Raw genomic sequence first — 22,823 nt, 5'->3', positions numbered from 1 at the left:
TCCGCGCTTGGGTTAACCGACACACTTTCTCACGGCCCCCGCCGCCTAGGTTACCCCCGGGGGTAACGGCGTGGGTTCAGCGTAGGGAGCGCTTGAGCCCTTCTCCCTCACCGCAGGCTAACGCTTCTGTTCCTACGCGGCCCTCTTACTTGAGGAGGTATTTAGCTGGCAACGGGGTATTTTCCTGAAGCTCCAGAAAATGACCACGCATTTTAGAGAAAGGTCGTTGCCCGCTTCCCAGCCTCACCTAGTCTGGACAGCTGCCAGGACCCGCCTCTCCAGCCGCCCCCCCTCCCCTTCCCCAACCTAGCGGAGGGAGAGATGCCAGCGCGGTGGAGTCATGCCTCTGGCTTGGGCACCATTGGCTCATGCCTCGAACACGCAGCAGTGAGTACGCACATCTGGCGGCCAGCCCGGGCGGCTCCGGTCCTGATATGGAGAGAGGGCGGGCGTGCGCGTGTGCCCCGGCGCTCCAGGCCGGGAGAACGCGCCCGGGCCGGCTCCTCCCCGAGCTTGCATCACCAGTCCCCCCCCCCCCCCCCCGCCGCTCCCCCGCCACTTTCCCCTCCTCCTCTTTGGCCCCTCCCCCCTCCCTCCGCCCTCTGCCCAGCCTTGTTCGGCTGGTTCTCCGGGGAAGCTATTAATAGCATTACGTCAGCCCGGGACTGGTAACCCGGAGTAAATGGGCTCGTCGCCAGCCGGAGGGCTATAAAAGGGGTGATGCAACGCACTCCCAGCCACAGTCGCACGCAGAGAGGCGCGCAGAGCACAGCGCTGTCCCCGCGCCGCCGCCCCAGCGGACCCGCCAGATCGCGCCCCGGCCGAGCGCCCTCCGTGCCTGCCCGTCGGCCCCACAGCCAGCCAGACCCCACCCCGACCCCGCCAGCCCTCCGGACCCTGGCCACCCTGAGTGGAGACAGGAGGTGAGCGCTAGAAGCCGAGTGAGTGAACGCGGCAAGGGTAGCTAGCTTTCACTCCTTTGCGCCCCTCTAGTAACCAGTCCCCGACCCTTGCCCCCAGCCTTGGGCTTCAAAAGAACTCCGGCTGAACTTCTCCCAGCCGCCACCGCTCTTCGGCGCTTTAGAAACTTTCTCTCAAAGAACTTTCTCTTTTGACTTGGGGCGCGAGGTGTTCCCGGTGACGGAGAGGTCCGCCTCCCACTTCTCAATCGGCCTCGGAGCACAGCCCCTCTCAGCCCTCGCGCTGAATTTACCCCCTGGGAGCGGGCGAGGAGAGGCGAGGTGGGTGCGCGGGGTGTCCCAGCCTTTCCCGCTAGCCGTCTTGCTCCATCCCTCGCTCCGTGCGCAGGGACATTTTCCGACCCCAGCCTTCCCGAGAAGCGCGGAGGCCCGGGCTCGCGGCAGAGCTGCCCCAGGGGCAGAGCGGAATGAATGGGCAAGGGGCAGGCGAGCCGGGGTCGCAGGCGTGGCCGCTGGGGGTCGCCTTACACACCCGAGAGCGCGGGGCGGTGGAAGCCGCGCCGGTGGCGGGGAGCTAAAAGTTGGTTGGGCTAAGTTTGAAGGAGGCGCGCGCTCCTTTCGCCGCCCCAGGGCGGAAGGCGGAGAGGGCTCCCGGCACCTGTGCCGAGCTCCTGGGCCTGAAACGTCCCGTCCCGCGTTTTTCACACGCTTTTCTCTCTTACCCGTTGACCCAAGCTCCGACTCTTCCTCTGGCGGTTTGCGGATTTCTCTGCTTTTCATCCAGGGGTACCGACCTACCGTAAGGGGGAAGCGAGAGTGTGAAGTCAGGTCAGATAACTGAGAGAATGGCTCTTGGTCTAGCGGCCGGGACACTGAGAGCTTATACTGCACTAGATGTGCAGCCTCGGTATCCCCAGCTGGGAAATGCGGGCATATAGACACTCCTAGCCCCCTCCGCCTGTTTGCCAGCACGAGGCGGTGGCTGGATCGGATAACTTTTACAGTCCCTTCTAGACCAAGAGTTTCAGATTTTAGAGTGGTTTAAGGGAAAAGGGACCGCTGAGGGGATTTGAATGACTTGAATGAGGGGGCTTGGATGTCCCTGGCCAGCCTCCGAGGCAGTGGGGGAAAGGGACTTTATGGGGAGAGGATCTCTTCCCTTCCCAGCGTCCTATCTGCTGGAATGGTTCTCCTTCTCTATTTGATCTCATCGACTTACTTCCTTTCCTCCTAACCATTTTCTTTTCCCTCATTTCATTACCAAATCACATATGCTTCCTTACAAATAAAGGAGTTGCTCAACTCTTAATGGAGCCAGAAAAATCAAATCTGGCACTAGAATATCGGGGTGCGCTCTCAATGCATCCATTTCACTGTGGGTGATGGTCACATCTGTTTGGGGCCTCTGTCTTTTTAAATGAAGGAGCAATTGGTATGACTGTCTCCTTGTTTTGCATTTAGCATTTGTTGTGGAGTAATGCTAACACATAAGCTATTGCTTTGAGGATATCCTGGATGCGGGCTGGGGTGGAGGTGTTGTATGAATGGTTTTGAAGTTGTCTGAATGGTTTCAGAGGCAACACCGCAGGCAGCACTCCAGACACAGTGTTAATAAGATACTACACCCAGCACCTGTGGAGCCTCCAGATCCTTCCCTTTTTTTTTTTTTTTTCCCTGGTCTTTTGTCTTTGTAGGGCCCCACCTGCGACATATGGAGGTTCCCAGGCTAGGGGTCGAATCGGAGCTGTGGCCTCCTGCCTACACCACAGCCACAGCAACTCGAGATTCGACCTGCAGTCTGTGACCTACACAACAGCTCACCGAAACACGGGATCTTTAACCCACTGATCGAGGCCAGGGATCGAACCCTAGTCCTCATGGATGCTAGTCGAGTTCATTAACTGCTGAGCCACGAGGGGAACTCCCTTCCTGTCTTAACCACACCTTTCTCTTTCTCTTTCTGGGTCTTTTCTCCCCATTGTTCTCTTTCGCCTATACTCCCTCCCTGTCTTAGCACTATCAAAGCCTCCTCTGCGGTGGGTACAGGTTACTAAGATTACGAACTTCTCATCTACCTGGCCAATGGCTCTGTTCTCCATTTGCCTTGCTGGTTGAGCCTCGTGGTGTTGAATCTCTTTTGGTGATGGAGCAAAATGAGCAGCAGGGGGATGGTCAACAGCTTGGCCTGGGCTGGGCCACTCACCAGCTTTCTGGCCTGTGCACCTCCCTTTACCTTCCTAGATGGACCCTGTTTTACTCCATTACCAAATGAAGATCTGACCTGGATGACTCTGATATTGGGTGTTCTATCCCACTGTACGGAGCTCATGATTTCTTCCTTTTTCAAACTAGCTGGGCATGGAACAGGGTCAGTGGTTCCAAGAGTTACCCAGCCTGGGGAGGAGGAAGTATACAACCAGGACACCACAGAAACCAGAAATGGTTTCATGCGTGAGAACTGGTTATTTCTCAAGTACTTAAGACCAGTGGAGACAAGCTGGTGCCAGCAAATAGTGGGGTGGAATTGATCTGGTGTGTCAAGAGCCCAGAGGTCAATCAGAGTACAAAAGAATCTGTGAGTGACCTGAACTTCTTGATGGTTCCAGTGAATTCCTAATTTATGGGGGCTAAGTTGCATTAACAGCAGCGATATGAGTCCCCTCCCCCAACATGAGGAACGTGGAATCACAGCAATCATGGCCATCCAGGATATGTAAATCCCCTTCACAAATCTCATATGATCTTCTTGACAGCCCTGTGAAGGCACAGGTGGTACTGGTCTCATTTGACAGATGAGGGGACTGAGGTCCAGAAAGCCTGTCGCTGGGGGAGTGAGAGTGACAGGCTTGCAAGCATCATCTCTGGGCCTGATGCCCAGCCTTATACCTACAGCCTTCAGTGGGCTAGGAGAAAGACCAAGATAGGAAGTTGGTGAAAGAACTGGCTTCCTTCTATAAGATGTTTTATGAGCAGTGCTTAGTGGAAAGAGATGAAAATTAAAAGTGAAAATTCAACCTAGTAGCAGCTACTGGGAAATAAAATCTGGGAGCTGAATTTCCAGTTAAAGAAATAAATGAGTAAAGTTTCACTTTCTTGAAAATGATGAAACTACTGATGATATGACATGATCTCTGATTGGAGATAATGAAGCAGAAGCAAAATGCAGGTTCTTTGTAGTAGGTCTGGACAATTTTAAGATCAATGGAGAAAGTCAGCTCAAAAAATCCCCAAACATTTTTTTTTCTTCAATGAGGGGAATGTGAGAGGGTCCCAACTTTCTGAAAAGCTGTCTGAAGATTTAACTTCATTTTTCCTGCAGGGACACAGCCTGAGTCTAGGCTGAATCACACCTTAAAAGACTGAGTCAAGGAATAACTAGAAAGTATCTCAAGTAACTAAGCTTTAGCCAAGTATAGGAAAAGCCCAGATCTCTACAGATACAACTGCTTTACTCTCTGAGAGGCTTTTAACATTTTTACAACCTGTTTCCATCTTCAAATAAGCCCACTCGATGCTTTTCATAAAAGCATTCCATACCGCTGACATTCTTTAGTTTCTTTCATCAGGACTGCTGACTTTACACTAACAAGGGGAGGGGGGACGTCCCAAACAGCAGACCCCCCAAACACTGAGAGCACATTAATAAACTTAGTTGGGAGGTGAAATGGAACTGCAGTCAACTGTGGCAGAATTCAAACTGCCCTTGTAAAACGAAGCCACACAGTTCTCCAGACAAAGGCCAGCCCAGGGGTAGCTCTGAATTCCACCCCTGAACTACTGGGTGTTTTAATGAAGTTGGAAAGGGAGGGAAAACATGAATGCATGGGAGAATCTTAAGCCTCCGGCTTTGGAAAGCTGACTTCTCAGAGTTTATCACCTGCCAGAAAAGTCTCCTCCCGGCATCCTAAGATTATAGGATTAAACTGATAGAAGAACATCAGCTCTGACTCATGACACAGAGCTTTGAGAAGAGAATTACATACACTTCCTGGTTTTTTTCTGAATAGTCAACAGCAGTGGCGTTTGCTGGCCTGGCATGCTTGCCCTCATCAGTGTATCTTGGATCTTAAGGGGGATTTAGAGGCGAGGGTGTTCTATTCAGAAGTGTTTGAGATCAAAGAGTGACCAGCCACCCTCCCACCTGGACCCCACAGAGCATCTTCAGAGAGCCAGCCCTGGGCTGGGGAGATGCCTGGGAGGCCCAGTAATAAGATATTCCCTAGTTGCTTTCGGTTTTCCAGGGTACACGCAGGTATTATTTCTTCAACACTTTGTACAACTCTATGGGCAAAGAGGGTGATTGTTAATTGGCCTTCTTTTACAGAAGAGAAAGAAGGCTCTGGGAGGTATAAGGATGACCCTTGAGGGAGTGGCCCTCAAATCCTGATGTTCTGACCCCAGTCTGGGAATTTTGTGCATAAAAGACCCACTTACACATAATCCCTGAAAGCAGACAACAGCCTGAGCGTGCCGCCTGCAGAGGAAGCTCAGCCATTCATTACAGAGTTCAAGTTTTCCCCATGGCTCTTTGCTTAGTCTCCCCACCATCACCTCAGTTCCAGGAGCCCTACTCATCCCCAAGCCTGCACCCACTCCCCAAGAAAAGTTTTCTCTGATTTTTTGTTTGTTTGCTTTTGCAATGAAGATTAATTCTCTACATTCTATAAATTAAAGGCATGAGTTCTGGAATCAGACTTAATTCCAAATCCTGATGCTGCCTCATACTAAACTCTATGACTTTGGACAAATAACTTATTTAGCTTGTCTAAATTTCAGTTACCTCATCTATAAAATGGGACTAGGACCTAACTGGGTTCTCATGAAGATTAAGTGAAATGATGCGTATCAGGTTTCTGGCAGGAAGGAGGCACTTGTTACATGAAGGGCTTCTTGTCTGGCTGGACTCGGCTAATGACTGTAGGTCCCAGATTGAGAGGGATGCCCCAGGGGACCGTCGGCCCTGACAATCCCCACACTCATGGCACCTGGAAAACTGATGGCAGGGATAAGGGGGGATGGCTGGGAAAGATTTATAGAACTGGAACCATGGAACCATTACTGTTTCTGCCCTTTATTTTCTTCTGGTTGTCCCTTGGGGTTCCCTGGCTATAGAGCAGCAGAGGTAGGTGGGACCTCAGAGGCCGTTTGATTGGACCGCCCCTTCCCTGTTTTATGTATTCAGTCGGATAGTCTCCAGCAGTCAGTAGGCACTGGGAGCAGCTGGTGCCAGGCGCTGGGCTAGGCTCTGGAAAGAGCGACAGAGGAGACCCCCGTTCCAGTGCTGCAGGAGGTCCCAGACATTTGTCATATGAAGACTGAGACTCAGAGAGCTCAGGTCACACTGCTCCTTAGTGCCAGAGCCAGTCCCAGGGCCCCCCCTCTGCCCACAGCCCAAGCCCCTCCAAACACCACGGGGCTGAGCAATACTCTCCAAGAGAGGTCCAAATTCTTAGTGCCTCACTTTCTTTACTCCGAGGTCTTTTGCTTCACCAGCCTTAACCTTAGGAAGGGACCACTAGTCCCTTGTGACCTGAATTCTCACGCCCCATACCTTGCCAAACTGGGGCGAAGAAACACACCTGCTACAGTTACTGTCCTCATTCTTGTTGACTTGGATCCAGCTTCCCAAGGGAGAAGCTTTAGAGCTGTGTTTGCTCAATTCAAGGGTCCCTCACTCCTTGCTTTACTTGCACTCCCTGATAGATGCCACTCGATTTCAGATACCTTCCAAATATCTTTTCAAAAAGGAGACTACAAATGGGGTTCCAAAATAGTCTCACTGATTTTTTTTTTAATGCTCTTCCTCTTTCAGGACTGTTAGAGGCTACTTTGCATACAGGCACACCAGCCAACGCTAATAATTCTTATGAATTCAGAACAGCCTTAAATGCCACCCCATATAAACTTCAATTAGGCATTTTATCCACATCGCTGAGTTGGGTTATTTTAAGAAACTGCTTTACTCGAGATGAGGGTGGCGTGAAATGAGAACAGCAGAAGCTGGGGGGCTTGTGGGACCTTCCTCTGGGGGTGGGACTTGAGTGTTGGAGGTCACGGGTGTGTGTGTGGGGGGGGGGTACTTGATCCCATCCCCCACATCCCTGAAGTAGTTTGGGTTTTGATGTGTCTTTCAGCAAAATGATGCTTCAACACCCAGGCCAGGTCTCTGCCTCGGAAGTCAGTGCCTCTGCCATCGTCCCCTGCCTGTCCCCTCCTGGGTCACTGGTGTTTGAAGATTTTGCTAACCTGACACCCTTTGTCAAGGAAGAGCTGAGGTTCGCCATCCAGAACAAGCACCTCTGCCACCGGATGTCCTCGGCGCTGGAGTCGGTCACCGTCAGCGGCAGACCCCTCGAGATGTCAGTCACGAAAGCCGAGGTAGGTTCTCGCGGGGTCCCCGTCCTTTCGGCACTTACTTATCACACACCTCCCCGTGCCGGGAACACTTTAGGCAGGGAGCTGCAGTGAATAAAAGAAACAAAATCACTGCCCTTAGGGAGCCTGCCTTCCACTGGGCAGAGACTGACAACACACACAATAAGTAAGTACATAATCTGAGAGCCGGGGCAAAGGGGTCAGGGGAGTGGGCCAGGGGTGGGGTGGCTGTCTTACATCAAGAGGTCCAGGCAGGCATCACTAATAGAATGGCCTTTGAGCAGAGACTTGGAGGAGGAGCAGATGCAGGCCATGTGGGTACCTGGCAAAAGATCAGGGGTAAGACTCAGGGAAGAGGGTGGCTGGTGTACCCGTGGGCCAAGTGGCTGGGATGGGGGGTGGGAAGCGAGGTCAGGGGTAGCGGCCAGATCACGCTGGGTCTTACACGCGACCGTAAAGCCGTGCCACGTACTTACTCAGAGAGGAGGGAAGACGCTGGAGGGCCTCTGAGCAGCGGAGCCACACGGTCTGACTATCTTTCAATGATCACCCTGGCCGTCATGTTGAGGATGGGCAGGAGCGGCAAGGGCAGAGCAGTGTACCGAAAAGAGACGGTCTGCGGCTGGATGAGGGCAGAGAGGTGCCGAGACGTCAGCGGCTTCTGGAACTGTGTTGATGATGTAGCTGATTTCCTGGAGTCCTGCGTGGAGCATGACTCCACGTGGAGGACTCAACAGGGACTTCAGACTTTCTGACCTGGTGGTAGTAAGGACGGAGAGCCCACTTGCTGCTGAGATTGGGGTTGTGGGACAAGAGCAGTGCCTGTCCCATCCGACACCCCCGTGCAGGTGTGGAAGAAGCAGTTGGTGTGGCGCTAAAGTTCAGAGGAGAGTCGGAGCTGGAGATACAGAGTTGGAAGCCATCAGCTTGGGATGGTATTTAAGCCACGAATCTGTATGAGATCACCTTCTGCGTCCAGTTGTTCTGAAGAAGCAGACTGTGGTGATGATTTTCATCACCACAAGAAGCCAGGAGGCCAGACTGTGAAGCAAGGACAAGCCGGCCATGCTCACAGCCTTGGTACAGGTTCTGTTCCAGGTTCTCTTCTGTCTCTGACACTTGTGCTGGTCTCTGCTTGGCAACCTTTTATAAGACACCTGGAAAAACAGACACAGTCAGAAGCCTGGAAGGTGGTTGCTGGAGATGGTGTGGGGGCTCAGAGTCACGGTCTCCGTTGTTTTGTTGGTCTTCCCCTCACGGATGCGAGATGGGAGTGTTTCAAGCTTACTTGACGGGCGTGATCACTACCTTTGGGTTAGAGGCAATGGACCTGGCCAGAAAAGAACTGAGTTTTAAAGGAAGTTGGTTAAGAATCTTCATGATTCTGTTGGGGGGGGGGTAATAATGACTCCTGTATAGAACTGATCTAAGGGTTAAATGAAATGACATTTGTTAAGGGTCTAGCAGAGGACCTGGCCGAGAGTTAGCACCCAGTGAATGGTAGGCAAGACATCTATATGATACTGTATCCACAAGGCATCACTGGGGGCATTGGCTGTACCCCAGTTAACCTCAGAGGTCACCGGTGCCCAGTCCAATACAGGACACTGCAGGATGGAACATGGGACATTCAAGGGAAAAAAAATTTTGTAAATTTCTAATTAAATGTCTTGTGATAATAGAATGCAGCAGAAGTAGTAGGGTGCCCACGGAAGGAAGGAAAGCATTGGAAGGATATTTTCAGGGTTCTCCAGAGGAAGAGGCAGGCATGGAGTTCCCATTATAGCCCAGCAGGTTAAGGACCCGACATTGCCTCTTCAATCCCTGGCTTCCCTCAGTGGGTTAAGGATCCAGTGTTACTGCAGCTGCAGCATAGGTCTCAGATGTGGCTCAGATCTGGTGTTGCCATGGCTGTGGTGTAGGCTGCAGCTAGGGCAGCTCCAATTCCACCCCTGGCCCGGGAACTTCCAACTTCCATATGCCGCAGGGCAGTCATAAAAAGAAAAGAAAAAAAAATAAGAAGAAGAAGAAGCAAGCAGCCCTGCTTCATGGAAACACTCCTTAAAACCACCCAACTCATAGACTGTGCTTCTTTGTTCATCAAGTGACCTTCTGATCTTAGGTCAGTTTAGCAAATAGACTTTTCTACTGGGGGGATAATACACCAAATGACCTAGCTGAATATTCTGGTCCCCTAGGTTGCCTTAATTCTCAGCTTAAAATGAGGCACTGAGTCTGTGACAACCATAGGCATCCTGGGCAGTTATGAGCCTGCTCCCCAGATCCCAGGAGAGAAGGCAGCAGATGGAATGAGGCAGCCGGGCCAAGAGAGGATGCAGGACAAGGAGCCACAGGCCTGGCTTTACGTCTGGTGACCATGAGCTGGTGATTCCTGGGCCTCCTTGAGGACATTACTATTGGCCATTCTGTGCCTCATTTCCACATCAACAGAGTGAGGGGACTGAACTAAATGGCCTTTAGAAAGGCTTTTCTATGTCTGACAGTGTGACACTGAGATTTGCTCTATTTTCAAGTACTTCTTCTTAGGAGAAAACTTGGACTACTCTCCCTATTCCAAAACACATGTAGAGTTAGTTGCAAAGCACATACTAGAGTTACTGAGTTCTTAATGAAGATGTTAATGATGATAATAACTAAAGCTTTCATAGCACTGACTATACGCGAAACCCTGTGCAGAGCACATATATTAATTAATTTGATTCTCATCACAATCCTATTAGGGAGGTGAGATTACTGATCCCATTTCACAATCAGGAAACCGAGGCTCAGAAGAGTGTGATAACTTTGCCCAAGTACTCATAGCTAAGAGATGGTGAAGCTAGGTTTCAGAGACAATTTATTCTAATCCCAATGTCTTGGGGTTCTTGGAACCAAGAAAGAGAAGGTAAAAATGCCTCTCGTTGTATTTCTCCCTTGAGCTTTGTTTCTCCTATGTTGTAAGGTCGCCATCTCAGCCCCAAAAAAGTTGATGTCACATCTAATCCAAAGTCAGATGTGAGGTGATCATGGCGTCTCAGGATCTCTTTGGTTCGGAGTGAGGCTCTCGTGCCCTTTCCTGCTGTCTGGAGCACTTCAAGTGACAGGATGAGGTCTGACATTAGCAACCTAAACCATCACCTGCTCTGCCCACCGTGAGTGCTTCACTCCAGCTGGACTCTGGTCGCTAAGCCAAGGCCAGCAGCCAGACTTTGCTGATTCCCCTTCAGTCCTCAGACAAAGTCAGGATCAGAGTGAACTTCACAGAGGATCAGATCCTAAAGCAGGATGGGGTTTTGTTCTCTAGGATCCCGGGGCTGGCTCAGGATGAGGCACAGAGGAAGACATCGGTATCTACTTGTTGGATGAATCGATGGATGGTCCTAGTCCACCACCCACAGTTGGCACCAAGCCATGGGCTGGTAACGCCACTTTGGTTGGGGAATGGGCTTGGTTGCCTCTTCTTGAGGAGCTGCATGGGCTTCCCCTGAATTTAGGAAGGAGGTGCTAAGATGATGCTCCAGCTAAAGACAGATAAATCCAAGAAGATGCAGGGGGCATGGGTGGTGAAATGACATTCCTGGGGTCTTTCTTGCTGCTAGGGGAAAGGGCTATTAACCACAAAAAAATCTGTTTCTTGCTCTGATTATAGAGTTATTACCAATAGTTATCACTTTGAATAGCACACTCCTATTTTAAAATGCAAATGCTTTTTGAAAATACAATAAATTTTAACTTACTAATATTGCCAATACAGTTTTAACAGTTCTTTGATTTTCATTATTCATTCTTAAGTCTCTGTGTATGTGTATATGTGAAAAGAGGTTTCATGCAAAAAGTCTAGGGCTTTACTTCTGGCTCCTTTAGGGCTGCCCTGGTTTGCCAGGTTCAGTTGGCAATAAGAGGCAGTGTATTTGAAGTGAGTTGCATTTTTTGCCTCCCATTAAGCTTGTGCCTCTTTAATTTTACAGGTAGCCCCTGAAGAGGATGAAAGGAAAAAGAGGAGACGGGAAAGAAATAAGATTGCAGCCGCCAAGTGCCGGAACAAGAAGAAGGAGAAGACGGAGTGCCTGCAGAAAGTGGGTAACTTTGTACTTTCCCCTTCCTCCTGCTCACGCCTGTCCTCCACCACCTCATGTCACGTGAGGAAGGGGAGTTTGAGAGCCCCCACCCAGAAGTGTTTACCCAAGAAGGGCACTGGAGCTGGTACCAGAAATACCAGTTGCAGAATGAGGAAGTAGCAAAGCTGTCAGCCCCAGTCAATGTGACCCTGGGCATGTAAGAAGCAAGTGTGCAAACTAAAACCCACAAGACTGTCCAATGCCCATATTCCCAGGAGACTTGATCCATCTATGTCTGGAAGCTTCCAGGCTGCAGGATATATCAGTCCAGTTAAATAGGTTTCACTTGCCCATTTTCCTGAGAAAGGGAAGCTGCCCGCTCTCATTTGGCTCACTGTGAAAAGCCTTTCATTACTGTCTTCAAACAGGTTATTCCCTTAATCCGTAGGCAGAGGTTACACTTGCCCTGCATTCCTTTCTAGTTCTTAACCCTGCAGCCCTTCTCCGGTCTGTGCTGCCAGCTGCAGTCAGCCGGCTCCCGTTCCAGAAGGGAACAGCACCAGTGGGAAGGGCATCTGTGGCAGGCGGAGCAGGCCATGTGCGTTCTTTCCAATAGCTAGGTCCCCTCCCCTAAGTGTGGACAGTCCAAGGCAGAGCTTTCACCCAGGTTCATTGCTTCAAGGGGTCAGTGAAAATTAAGACATTTTGTGTATTGCTGTGTACATTTTTTCCTCGGGAGATGAGCTTCTCAGTGAAATCAGTGACTCATAAAAGACTAAACACCATTGAGTCTGGATTTCTTTCCAGTCCAAGGCCCTTGCGGGCTGTTGGGCTCATGCAAAGGAGATCTCTGAGCCACTGGTTCTGCTGCTGCTTCCCTCCCATTAGAGTCACAACCTTGAGTGGAAACTCAAGGGCATCTCTGAAAGAGCCTCCGAGTTTAAAGGCTTCTCCGGGCTCTGAATTCTTCCGAACCTAATACTGCTGTCTCTTGCTTTGTGGGGCATTGCAGCAGGGAGCCAATGGCATTCCCTCTGCAGGCCATTCCCAGTGCAATAAGTCCCCATGTGTCCCAGCTGTCACCCCTGCCACCCAGGAGCCAAGAGCAGGCCACCCCCGCTCCTTGCTGGGCCTTGACTCCCTTCCTAATCCCTCTGTTGCTTGTCCCCCAGGAGTCAGAGAAACTGGAGAGTGTGAATGCTGAACTGAAGGCCCAAATTGAGGAGCTCAAGAATGAGAAGCAGCATTTGATATACATGCTCAACCTTCATCGGCCCACGTGTATTGTCCGGGCTCAGAACGGGCGGACTCCAGAAGATGAGAGAAACCTTTTTATCCAACAGATAAAAGAGGGAACGTTGCAGAGTTAAGCAGCCATGGTATGGGGGCAACTGGGGAGTCCTCATCGAATCCTCCTTTTACATCCAAAACCCTGAAGCCATTGGAGAGCTGACTTCCTGTGCACCTCTCGAATCCCAGCAGCAAAGAGCCATCAAGGCGAGGGCCCTCGGTGACTCAGCCGGGCCGTTCCACTCCAACCCAGAGTGGACTTTGGACCTGGGCAAGGGCACCTTTGCCTCAACTCTAGGATTGAGGCCTTAACATCCCGGGCATCCTTGGATTCTCCAGATGGCCCTTGGTTAGGGTCCTGCCTTTCATCTGGATTCTACAAAAGCCAGAACTCCCACCATTAGGATTCATGCAGACGTGTCTGTACCTTGGGTGGGTGGGGTGAGGCCATCTCCTCCGCTGCCGCTGCCGCTGCGCTGCCACTGTCATTCGTAGGGGATGTGGAGTGAGACTGGCATCTCGTGAAGTCGTGCAATGGCCAGGGTTGTGCTTTCTAGCAAATACGCTGTTCTGTACAGGAACTACTGTGTGCAAGGTGTTCATTTCAAAGCTAGGCATTGTGCTCTTCTGACGTTTGTGTCGCACAGCACTGCTGGGACTTCTTTGTGACTTCGCTCAGATCTGGTTTCTGAGAGTTTGGGGGGCTAGCAGCACCACACGCAGCGTCTTACAAAGTGTCCAGGTGGCCAGAAGAGCTTGTCAGCCCCGGGGGAGCAGAAGTGTGCCGGCCAGCAGTGAGTGCTGCTGCGTGCCAACAGAAGAGGCCTCCTTCCCCTCAGCACCCAGGCATTATTAACGCAGGTCCTCTGTTGCACTATGACGCGGTTATAATGTCACAGGAAGAAAGCAGAAACAGAGTCCAGCTTCCAAAAGGTGAGGACTCTGCTCAGTGACGTAGGTCAGGAATGTCTTCCTAGGCTGGAAGAGCCAAAGAATATTCCATTTTCTTTTTCTTGCAATTGAAAACCACACTGAGTGGAGACACATTTGAAGCCAGGTGATGCCCGGGCTTTAGCATTATTAGATGTTAATGGCATTGTTTCTGTCAGGCAGATGTTTGTAGAAATCTGGCCCAGAGCAGTTATAGCTGTGAGAAAGTCATTCACACTGGCCATGAGGGCTCTGGCTACTGTCTGTTTAAATTCTGATGTTTCTGTGAAATTCTCAGAGTGTTTAATCCTGCTCAATAGTATCATTACAATTTTCTGTAAGAGAAAATACTACTTATTTATCTTAGTATTCCTAACCTGTCAATATAATAAATATTGGAACCAAAACATGGTGAACTTAAGTGTTGTGCCGGTTTCTGTTCTTTCCATCGGGTGTTTGTTGAGATCTAACCATTTCCCTCCCCTCTTCTTTTGGTGCTGGGGGGTGGTCTCCAGCTTTAACTATTCAGGTGCTGTCCTTTGTTCTCTGGGGTGTCACTAGCTATTTGACTTGCAATCCTAGTCCTCAGTCTGTGGTTTCTGATGCTCAGCTTCTCACTGACAAACTCTAGAACACAGCAGCAAGTATATCCTCTAGACTAATGGGTATTAAGATAGAATTTTGATATAAAATCTGAATACCTCAACTGCCAGTTTCTTTGCATATACAAAAGCCTAAAATGAACACTTGTTCAGCTTGAACCACAGACCCCTTACATTCTGTCACAGAACTCCTCGTGAAGTATTTACCCAAATTACATCTCTAGTAATGCCCAAATATGTCTCATTGTTGCAAATATGTACTTCAAATTTGGAAAAGAATGAGGGGCGGATGGGGAGGAAGAGAGAGAGAGAGTATAATTTTAAAACAGGATAGGTGTCATAAACCAAAGAAAAGTAATCCACGTAATTTTCTGGCATCTCCAAAGCAGGTGATCCCTTAGGTCGGGAAGAGAACCAGGGTCCTTGTTCTTTGCCTGTGCACATATTTGCCTCTGCACTCACAGCTAGAAATAAAAACTGGCTACTTCAGAAAGATGTTGGCTTCGTTGAAGGTTCATGCACAAGAATGGTGCCTGCTCCTTTAAAGGAACTCCTGTATGGTTCCTTTAAAGACTATCACCTGTGACACATGCATCCTCATTTTGCTGCTTTAATTACATATCAGGGGCCATGCCTAATCTGTAAAGAGCATCTGGTGGAAGTACCATTCACCACTTCTTTCAGGGAGATAATCTATTTTCCTTATCTTGGTGGAAGAGAAAGGATTTCCTTGCATTTACCTTCCAGCTGTGCCACCAATCAGCCGTTATGAAACTCAAGACACTTTTAAAGCTGCCATGGACAACAATGAATTAGAGAGGAAGGAAGGGGAGGTGGCCGTGGCAAAAAAAATTGATCTGAGAAATGCACTGTAAATCATCAGTGGAACTGTAAGTTCTTTTAACGGGTGCATCAAAAAATACTTTTGTTTTCTGTAGCCAAGTTTAACATTTTGATACTTTAACTTTTAAAAAGGGACGAATGTGTATTTACCATCAAGTTCCTTAGTTCATCTTGTTTGACATTCGACGGAGGGGAGGTGGGGGTTCTGAGAGAATACACTTGGCTGGGATCTCTGCCAGAGACAGACACCTGCTCTGACAGGGTCTCCTCCTTGGGCTACCTCCTGCTGGGGTGGTGATGTCACACTGGCCAGACATGGAAAGCCCACCTCCCTCCTGCCTCCTGCCCTCATCCCGTCCCTGTGCTTTTCCCTGAGGTCTGGCCTGACACCTACGTTGTTGGCAGTTGGTGGAGTAAAGAGTTGTAAAGGATTCTGGCCCTGGGCCAGACAGGGGTTCTGGAGCTGAAACTTCCACTTCCTGCCAGAAGCTAAAATGCTGACTACTTTCCATCTGTATCCTAATTTCTCCCACGAGCTTTGAACAAACCCTGAAACCCAAACCCATACCAAGCTTTTCCGCTCATCAGCATCCCATACTCTTCAGTAGTGTTCATGTAGTTTCTCTGTGGAATAGTGCGTGCATGGATCTTCCTGGAGGAAAAACCTCAGAAGAGTCAGCTTTGCCTGATGGGGATCCTTCTGTGTCCACGGATGACTCTAACCCCAGAAGCTTCTCTCTTTGTCTTATTGAAAACTGCTATCAGGAAGGGAGTCGCACTGAGGCTTAAAGGGCCATTGAGACTAGGTTTAATAACAGCTGGTATTTATTGAGTGAGACAATATACTCAATACTTTACTTGCCTTATCTCATTTAATCCTCACAGCAACTGCTATTACACCTATTTTACTGATGGGGAAGTTAAGAGCTAAGCAGTTTGCCCAAGGTCACACAGGTGACCTTTCTAAAGCTGAAAGATATGTTTTATAAGGTTTTGAGCAGTAGTGTATGTGTGTGTTTGTGTGTGTCTGCAATAAAACACACATAAAATTTACCATTGTAATTTTAGAATGTGCAATTCAGTAAATTCACAATACTATGTAACCATCACCACCATCTAGTTCCAGAATTCTTCATCACGCTATACTCCCCATTCTCCCCTCCCTCCAGCCCTAGATAACCACTAATCTAATCTCTCTCTAGATGGATTTGCCTCTTCTGGATATTTAATACAAATAGAATCATACAATATGGGGCTTATTTCACGAAGCATAATGTTTTCATCCAAACTGTAGCACATATCAGTACCTCATTCCTTTTTATGATTGCATAGTATTCCACTGTACCAATAGACCACAGCTCGTTTATCCAATCATCTGTTGACAGACAGGTGTGTGTATTTTAATGGAAAGATAGCCTTTATTCTCAAGGAATGAATCTCTAGGGTGGAATTTCAGGCGGCATAACATCAAACTGGGAGATAAGAGTTGGGAACAGGGATCCTTCTCAGAACTTTCGAGCAACAATTTAGAAATCCCTTATTCTGTGACTGGCTCTGGGGGAGAGGCAATAAGGCAGAGTGTCTAATGGTGCATGCTCCCTGTAGGTGTTAACGCTTCCAAACCACTTCCGCTGGTAGGGAGGTTACTACGAGAGGGGATCTGGTGGGCTCTTGGGATCTCAGGCTATGCACCCTCCACTTCGGTGGGGGAGGAGGGTCATAAGAGAGAATGACTAGATTTTCACACAAGGGCTGTTCTCACAAGCATAGTGGAAGGTAGGATCTGAGGTGATTCAGTCCCCAAAATCAGCCCAGTTGATGTCTTGGGTTCTCTCCACAACATATACACACAGAATTAATTGTGTAACTCCTAACAGTACACCAAAAAGGTCTTCCTTTTTTTTTTTGTCTTTTTGCCATTTCTTGGGCCGCTCCCGCGGCATATGGAGGTTCCCAGGCTAGGGGTCTAATCGGAACTGTAGCTGCCAGCCTACGCCAGAGCCACAGCAAGGCAGGATCCGAGCCGCGTCTGCGACCTACACCACAGCTCACAGCAACACCGGATCGTTAACCCACTGAGCAAGGGGAGGGATTGAACCCGCAACCTCATGGTTCCTAGTCGGATTCGTTAACCACCGCGCCACGACGGGAACTCCCCCAAAAAGGTCTTCTTAAAGGCAGTTAAATCAGTCCAGCTTGAAAACATGTGCCTGGCCCACCTTTCTCTGTGAGGCAAAGCACTGGAGTGGTTCAGAACAAAGGCTTTAGAATCAGCTAGACCTATGTCCAAATACTGCCTCTGCTACCATCAGTTCTGTAAATTTAGACAGGTGTACAAGCTCAATTTTTTCACCTGAAAACTGAGAACAGAGGCAACAGTACCAAACTCAATGGCTTCCTGGGCTCACATGTGAAGAACACAGCCTGGTGCCGAGGAGAAGCGGTTTTCAATGTTACTACGTTATTAAAAACCATCAACATCGATGACCGAGATTTTATGAAAGGACAGACGAAAGATCAAGACAGTCAAGTCTAGGTTATTCGGTACAATTACACCATGAGCTCGAATGGCTCAAGTTTATGCCATCATCTTACGTTCTCACAGATTGTGCCCAGCTGCTGAATGGGGGGGAGGGAGGAAAAACCACCCACACAAAATTTTCCTGTTTGAGGACATTTTTATTTTGGTACCCACCTGAGTCCCTGGCAGGGTGACCTGTCCTCTGTGAGGGCGATGGGGTATTTGGGGAGGACGGGGGTCCTGCCCAAAGGGGGTGGCTGGGGGACGAGACAAAGGGGCGTGTGTGACAGTGACAGGTCACAAAGGGCAGCAGAGGATAAATATGGCTGCGCAGCAGGGTTAGGCTGAGAGACTGGTCACTTCTCTCACTAGGACTGCAGTTCAAGCCTCTCAGGGAGATTTAAAAAAAAAAATCAGCCGCAGAAGTGAGGTGAGGCAGAGGCAGAGCTTGGTGTAGCTCTCCACACACGAGAAGAGATCAGCCTGCTCTCAGGCGCCCTACAGCGTCCCCACGGCCATCATCGTCACCCCCACCCCTGCTTCTGGGAGGCTGTGAGGCAAAGGTGGGGGGCCCGGGGCGGTGGGGTTGGGAGACCTGCCGTGGGGCCCCCTGTGTGACCCGGGAGCACCACTGCTCCCTCTTCGGCCCACGAGGCCCAAGAAGGGAAGACCGAGGCGCCGGCCTTGCCAGCACCGCTTGTCGTGATTCGTGATCGCAGACGGCCATGAGTGGGGAGTCTCTGCTGCCGTATCACACGGCCCAGAGCGGCTCGGGGGTGGGCATGTTCCACACCACCATGGGGAAACTGCAGCGGCAACTGCACAAGGGAGAATACGACATGTTCAAGTACGCGCCCATCTTTGAGAGCGACTTCATCCAGATCACCAAGAGGGGAGAAGTCATCGACGTGCACAACCGTGTCCGCATGGTGACCGTAGGCATCGCGTCCACCAGCCCCATCCTCCCGCTCCCAGACGTCATGCTGCTGGCCCGACCGGCCACTGGCTGTGAAGAGCACACTGGGCGCAACCAGGCCACCAAGAGCAAGAGCCGAAAGGCGGCAAGGACCTTAGAGCTCACCAGGCTCCTTCCCCTCAAGTTCGTGAGGATCTCCATTCACGACCGCGAGAAACAGCAGCTGCGCCTAAAGTTTGCCACTGGCCGCTCCTGCTACCTGCAGCTGTGTCCCCCTCTGGATGCACGAGAGGACCTCTTTGCCTATTGGGAAAAGCTGATTTACCTCCTCCGGCCCCCAGTGGACAGTAACAGCAGCACCTATGCCATTCCAGCTGGGGACATGATCTGCATGCCTGTGCCGGAGGAGGAGGACAGGAGGAGCCTAGCAGCTGCCGATTTCCAAGGAAAGGGGGACCAGGACCAGGTGAGCATCAGGAGCCTCCACGTGGGCTCTGAGGTGGCCGGAGCCACCTCTGCAGCTTTTGCTGGTGGGGAGGGGATCCAGCTGAACTTCCACAAACCCACAGCCATGCCTGATGCTGCCGACACAAATGTGAAGCCTGCAGAGCTTGACAAAGAGTCAACAGTGGGGTCAGTGATGGAGGTGGAGGTAGCAGGGGTGGCAGCAGGCACTGCCAAGGGCACCGGAGCAGGTGCCTTGAGCGTGGCAGTGACCAAGTTCACCACCCCTGAACAGCAGAGCACAGCCACAGCGGCCATAGCCACCAAGGGTCCAATAGGATGCAAAACCAATACAGCCGCGGCACATGCTGCCAAAACATCCCCCAGGAGCATGAAAATGGCCTTGGCGGGTGCCCCGAACAATTTAGAGTATGCTTCCAGCACGTCCACCAGCCCCTCCCCAGAGGCCAGCATGACTGTGGCAGGAGCAGGACTTACCAGCAAGATGATCGGAAGAACAGCCCATGATGAAGACGAGGGGCCCCTCATCTCAACCTTGCCACAGGAAGACCAAGTGAGTGAACAGGATGGAAGGCCACAGCGAGTGTCCCAGCCCCGCAAGGGGAGAAGGGAGAGAAGGGAGCGCCGGGAAAAGGAGAGAGCGCTCAGGAGCTCCCAGCCCCGCAGGTCAGCAGAAAGCCGCCACAAGGCAGGGGGCAACAAGATCATCCGAAAAGCAGCCAGCCACTCCTCGGCCAGCAGTAGAGCCACGAGAGATGACAAAAAGGAGAAAGGCCGCAGCAGCTCGGCAGGCAGCAAGCGGGGTACCGCACACAAAGGCATCAGCCATGCTCCCATCACCAAGGAGTCCAGGACCTCGCACAAATCAGGCAGGAGCTTATCTACAGCTAGTTCAGGTTCTGCCACCAAGAGGCTCAGCAGGATCAGCTCTTTCTTGAGGAATGTCAGAGCCAACCTCACTACAAAGACAGCGGCCTCAGCCCGAGATAAAGATGTGGACATCTTGGCTAAGGCGGTGGAAAGAACCAGAATGGAGGCCATCATAGAGTCAGCAGAGAGTGGCCAGGGGCTAGAAATCGCGGGTAGTGTGGCATCTGAGACAATGGAGACAGTGACCTTTGAAGCCCATTAACACGACCCAGAGCCGGAAGCTGAAAAGGGGACCACGGCTCAGGGAGGTACCCCTGGGAGCCTCTTCCAGATTCCTTCCTGCAGTTTAAATAAAGAGCCATACAATCAGAATGGCATGCAGCATTGTCTGAATTTCTAGGTCCCGGAGCCCAGTTGTGACGTCACAGTGGATTCTGTGATGTCAGCTGTGCCGCAGCCTGAGACCCCCACGTCCAGCCAAGGGCAGCCGCGCCTCACACACACGCTCAGCGCCAACAGGAGTGCTCCATCTGGCCTCCACTCCTCCCTGGCTTCGCTCCCCAGAGCCATGGCTGAGAGTCAGACTATGGACTGGGGAAGCGCTCCTTCCCCATCTCCCTAGCCATTTTATAAACGTGTATTCCCCCTGAAAATATGCAAACAAAGCCAGAGCCAGACACACATCCCCTCAGGCTATTTAGGGGGGTGGGGGAGGGTGTTCGCAGGCAATCAGAAACTTGAGCACTCTCAACTAGACCAACCAATTCCTTTCCCAGTTTCTTCCCTGAAGAAAGCACTATGAGACTGTTTACAGCAAAAACTTAACAGCCAAACACTGGAAGCAGCCCAAATTTACATCAACAGAATTAATACAGCAGAATATGAACAGAGTGGGATATTCAATGATGAACAATGAAGGTGCTACACATATTAGCATGGATCAACTTCTCATTAAAAAAAAAAAAGATTGGGATGGAGTTCCATTTATAGAACCCTTCGGAAACAAGGTCCATGTATTGCATAGGGTATATGTTTCATAAAAATGTAGGCAGAAATGAGGGGACAGTAAACACAAAACTCAGGACAATAGTTTTTCCTAGAGTGGAAAGGCTAGGTTGAGGAGGTGCTGCTGGTAGGCACAACAGGTGTATTTTTCACATTTTACTATCTCTGAAATCATGATGGTATTACATCAATTGTGATGAAATACCGCCAATGCCTTTCCGTTATGTTTTCACTTTTATGTATGCACAAAAGTGGTATGTTAGAAAGGTTTGGTCTCTTTACATTACATTTATTTAAGGTAAATTACAAGAACACTTGGTTATTAACAAAAAAGGAATGATATCCCTATTTTACAGATGAGAACACTGAGGTTGAGAGAAGGTAACCTGCTCTAGTCACACAATGGGATCTTTGCAGAACAGTGACCCCAGCCCACTTCTTTATGCAGAGACCGGTCTGAATTACAGGAAGGAGGCAAAGCAAACAAGCCTGAGATAGGACCAGCACGAGAACCTGTGACACCAGCATTCTTGTCGCCACCACATTCCAAAACTCTCGAGCTGAGCGTCACTTTTACTGGATTGAGGGCAGGGAGAAGTGGGGGCTGGTTGCGCTGATTTTCAAAGTTCGGTGAGCCCACAGCCCTCAGCTGGCCTTATCTCAAGAGAAGCCAGACCACCCCTGAGCTGTTTCTGACTCTCAGGCTTCTACCGCTAGCCTGTGGCGTGACCTGTGCTGCAGCCATAAACAGGCTCCCGTCTGGAATTCCAGGGTCCACTCCTGAGTGGGGCTGCCTTTCTTTGCAGCCTAGTCCTCCCTTAGCCGCTAATTAAATGCCAGGCTCAGAAGCATTTCCCCATGCCAACTCCTCAGGACCTTTCTTCTTCTTGGGGTTCCAAAACGAAATCCTTAAACCTCACAGGAGAGAGATATTTGGTAGGTCATGGCATCCTTGGTGACTGCACCTCAGTTTGTGACTTCTACAGACCTCATCATGGGAGGTGGGGAGAGGTCTCTTCTGTGTTGAGAATAGTGGGCCCTGGGTGGGGGCACAGCACTTATAAGAAAGGGAGACAGCCCCACACTTACAATCCATCACTTCCTCTGGCAAAACAAGATTCCTGACCCCAAGATGAGTCAAGTTATTCTTAAGAAAGAAGGGACATGCCATGCCAAAGATTAGATATGAATTGGCCCTCTGAGGAAAACAACCTCAGAATCATTAACCCAGAGCTTTGGAGAAGACTGGGGGCTGCAGGCAGACAGAATTAATGGTTTACATTTCACCAGCTTTTCCCTGGACTCAAGGAAGAGAAATTACAAAAAGATCACATCACACTCCTTTGATCCTATGATTTCCACACAGGCAAGCGCAGGGAAACACGAGTCTGGAGGAAGAAAATGCAATAAAAACACATGCCTAGCCCTGAGCCATTTCTGAAGCTCTTTCATGTACGTGCTCCCTTCTGATTCTCACATCTCTCCATTTTGCAGATCAGCAAAGAAGTTCAGAGCAGTTAAAGGACCTGCTCCAGGAGGGAGGTGATGGTGCAAGAGTGCAACAGCTTTCGGGCAGTGTGCCTCCCAGGTCCCACCCGCAGGTACAGACAGTGGAGCATGAGTAATTATCACAACTCTGAGTGACAAATACAGTGACATGTATGTTTGGGGACAGGATGTATTCAGAGGAGGGGTTCTGGGGCAGGGAAAGGAGTTGTGGCTCAGGGAGGGCTTCACTGAGGAACTGCCAGGAGGAGCAAGAGTAAAGGCGGGGGAGGGGTGGGAGGGGGCAGGGAGAGTATCAGGCCAACAGGAAAGTCTGTGCAAAGTACAAAGGCTTGAAACCTCACGCTGTGTTGAGCAACTACAAGTTTGTCAGCACTTCTGGCTGGAGCACAAGAGAGGGGAGACCTGAGGCTGGAGAATCAGGCAGCTGGTCTTGGGGGGCCTGGGGTACTGTGGGAATGCCTAGGACTTGGGAGCCACTGAAGGCCAGCCTGCTGGAAGTAAGATCTCTCTGGCTCCCGA

The 22,823-nt window shown here is 50.3% G+C and overlaps 2 protein-coding genes across 3 annotated transcripts; both read left to right on the top strand.

Moving 5' to 3' along the window:
- The first annotated feature begins 727 nt into the window (after window positions 1-727).
- On the top strand, window positions 728-13,994 carry ATF3 (activating transcription factor 3). Of its 2 annotated transcripts, none has more exons than XM_047752349.1 (4): window positions 728-923; window positions 7,055-7,298; window positions 11,264-11,371; window positions 12,526-13,994. In XM_047752349.1, exons 2-4 carry the CDS (start codon window positions 7,059-7,061, stop codon window positions 12,721-12,723), a joined length of 546 nt encoding a protein of 181 aa, XP_047608305.1. In that variant the 5' UTR covers window positions 728-923; window positions 7,055-7,058; the 3' UTR covers window positions 12,724-13,994. The 2 variants fall into 2 exon arrangements, with proteins under 2 accessions (XP_047608305.1, XP_047608306.1); XM_047752350.1 differs by having other exon boundaries at window positions 840-941.
- Window positions 13,995-18,264: 4,270 nt separating this feature from the next.
- GARIN4 (golgi associated RAB2 interactor family member 4) lies at window positions 18,265-20,092 on the top strand. Its single transcript, XM_047753421.1, has one exon. It carries the CDS (start codon window positions 18,265-18,267, stop codon window positions 20,050-20,052), a length of 1,788 nt encoding a protein of 595 aa, XP_047609377.1. The 3' UTR covers window positions 20,053-20,092.
- The last annotated feature ends 2,731 nt before the right edge of the window (window positions 20,093-22,823 follow it).

Source organism: Phacochoerus africanus, chromosome 11 (genome assembly GCF_016906955.1).
Source record: "Phacochoerus africanus isolate WHEZ1 chromosome 11, ROS_Pafr_v1, whole genome shotgun sequence".
NCBI lineage: Eukaryota > Metazoa > Chordata > Mammalia > Artiodactyla > Suidae > Phacochoerus > Phacochoerus africanus.
The sequence above is the reverse complement of the archived record's forward strand: the minus strand, read 5'-3'. Positions and strand labels throughout refer to the sequence as shown.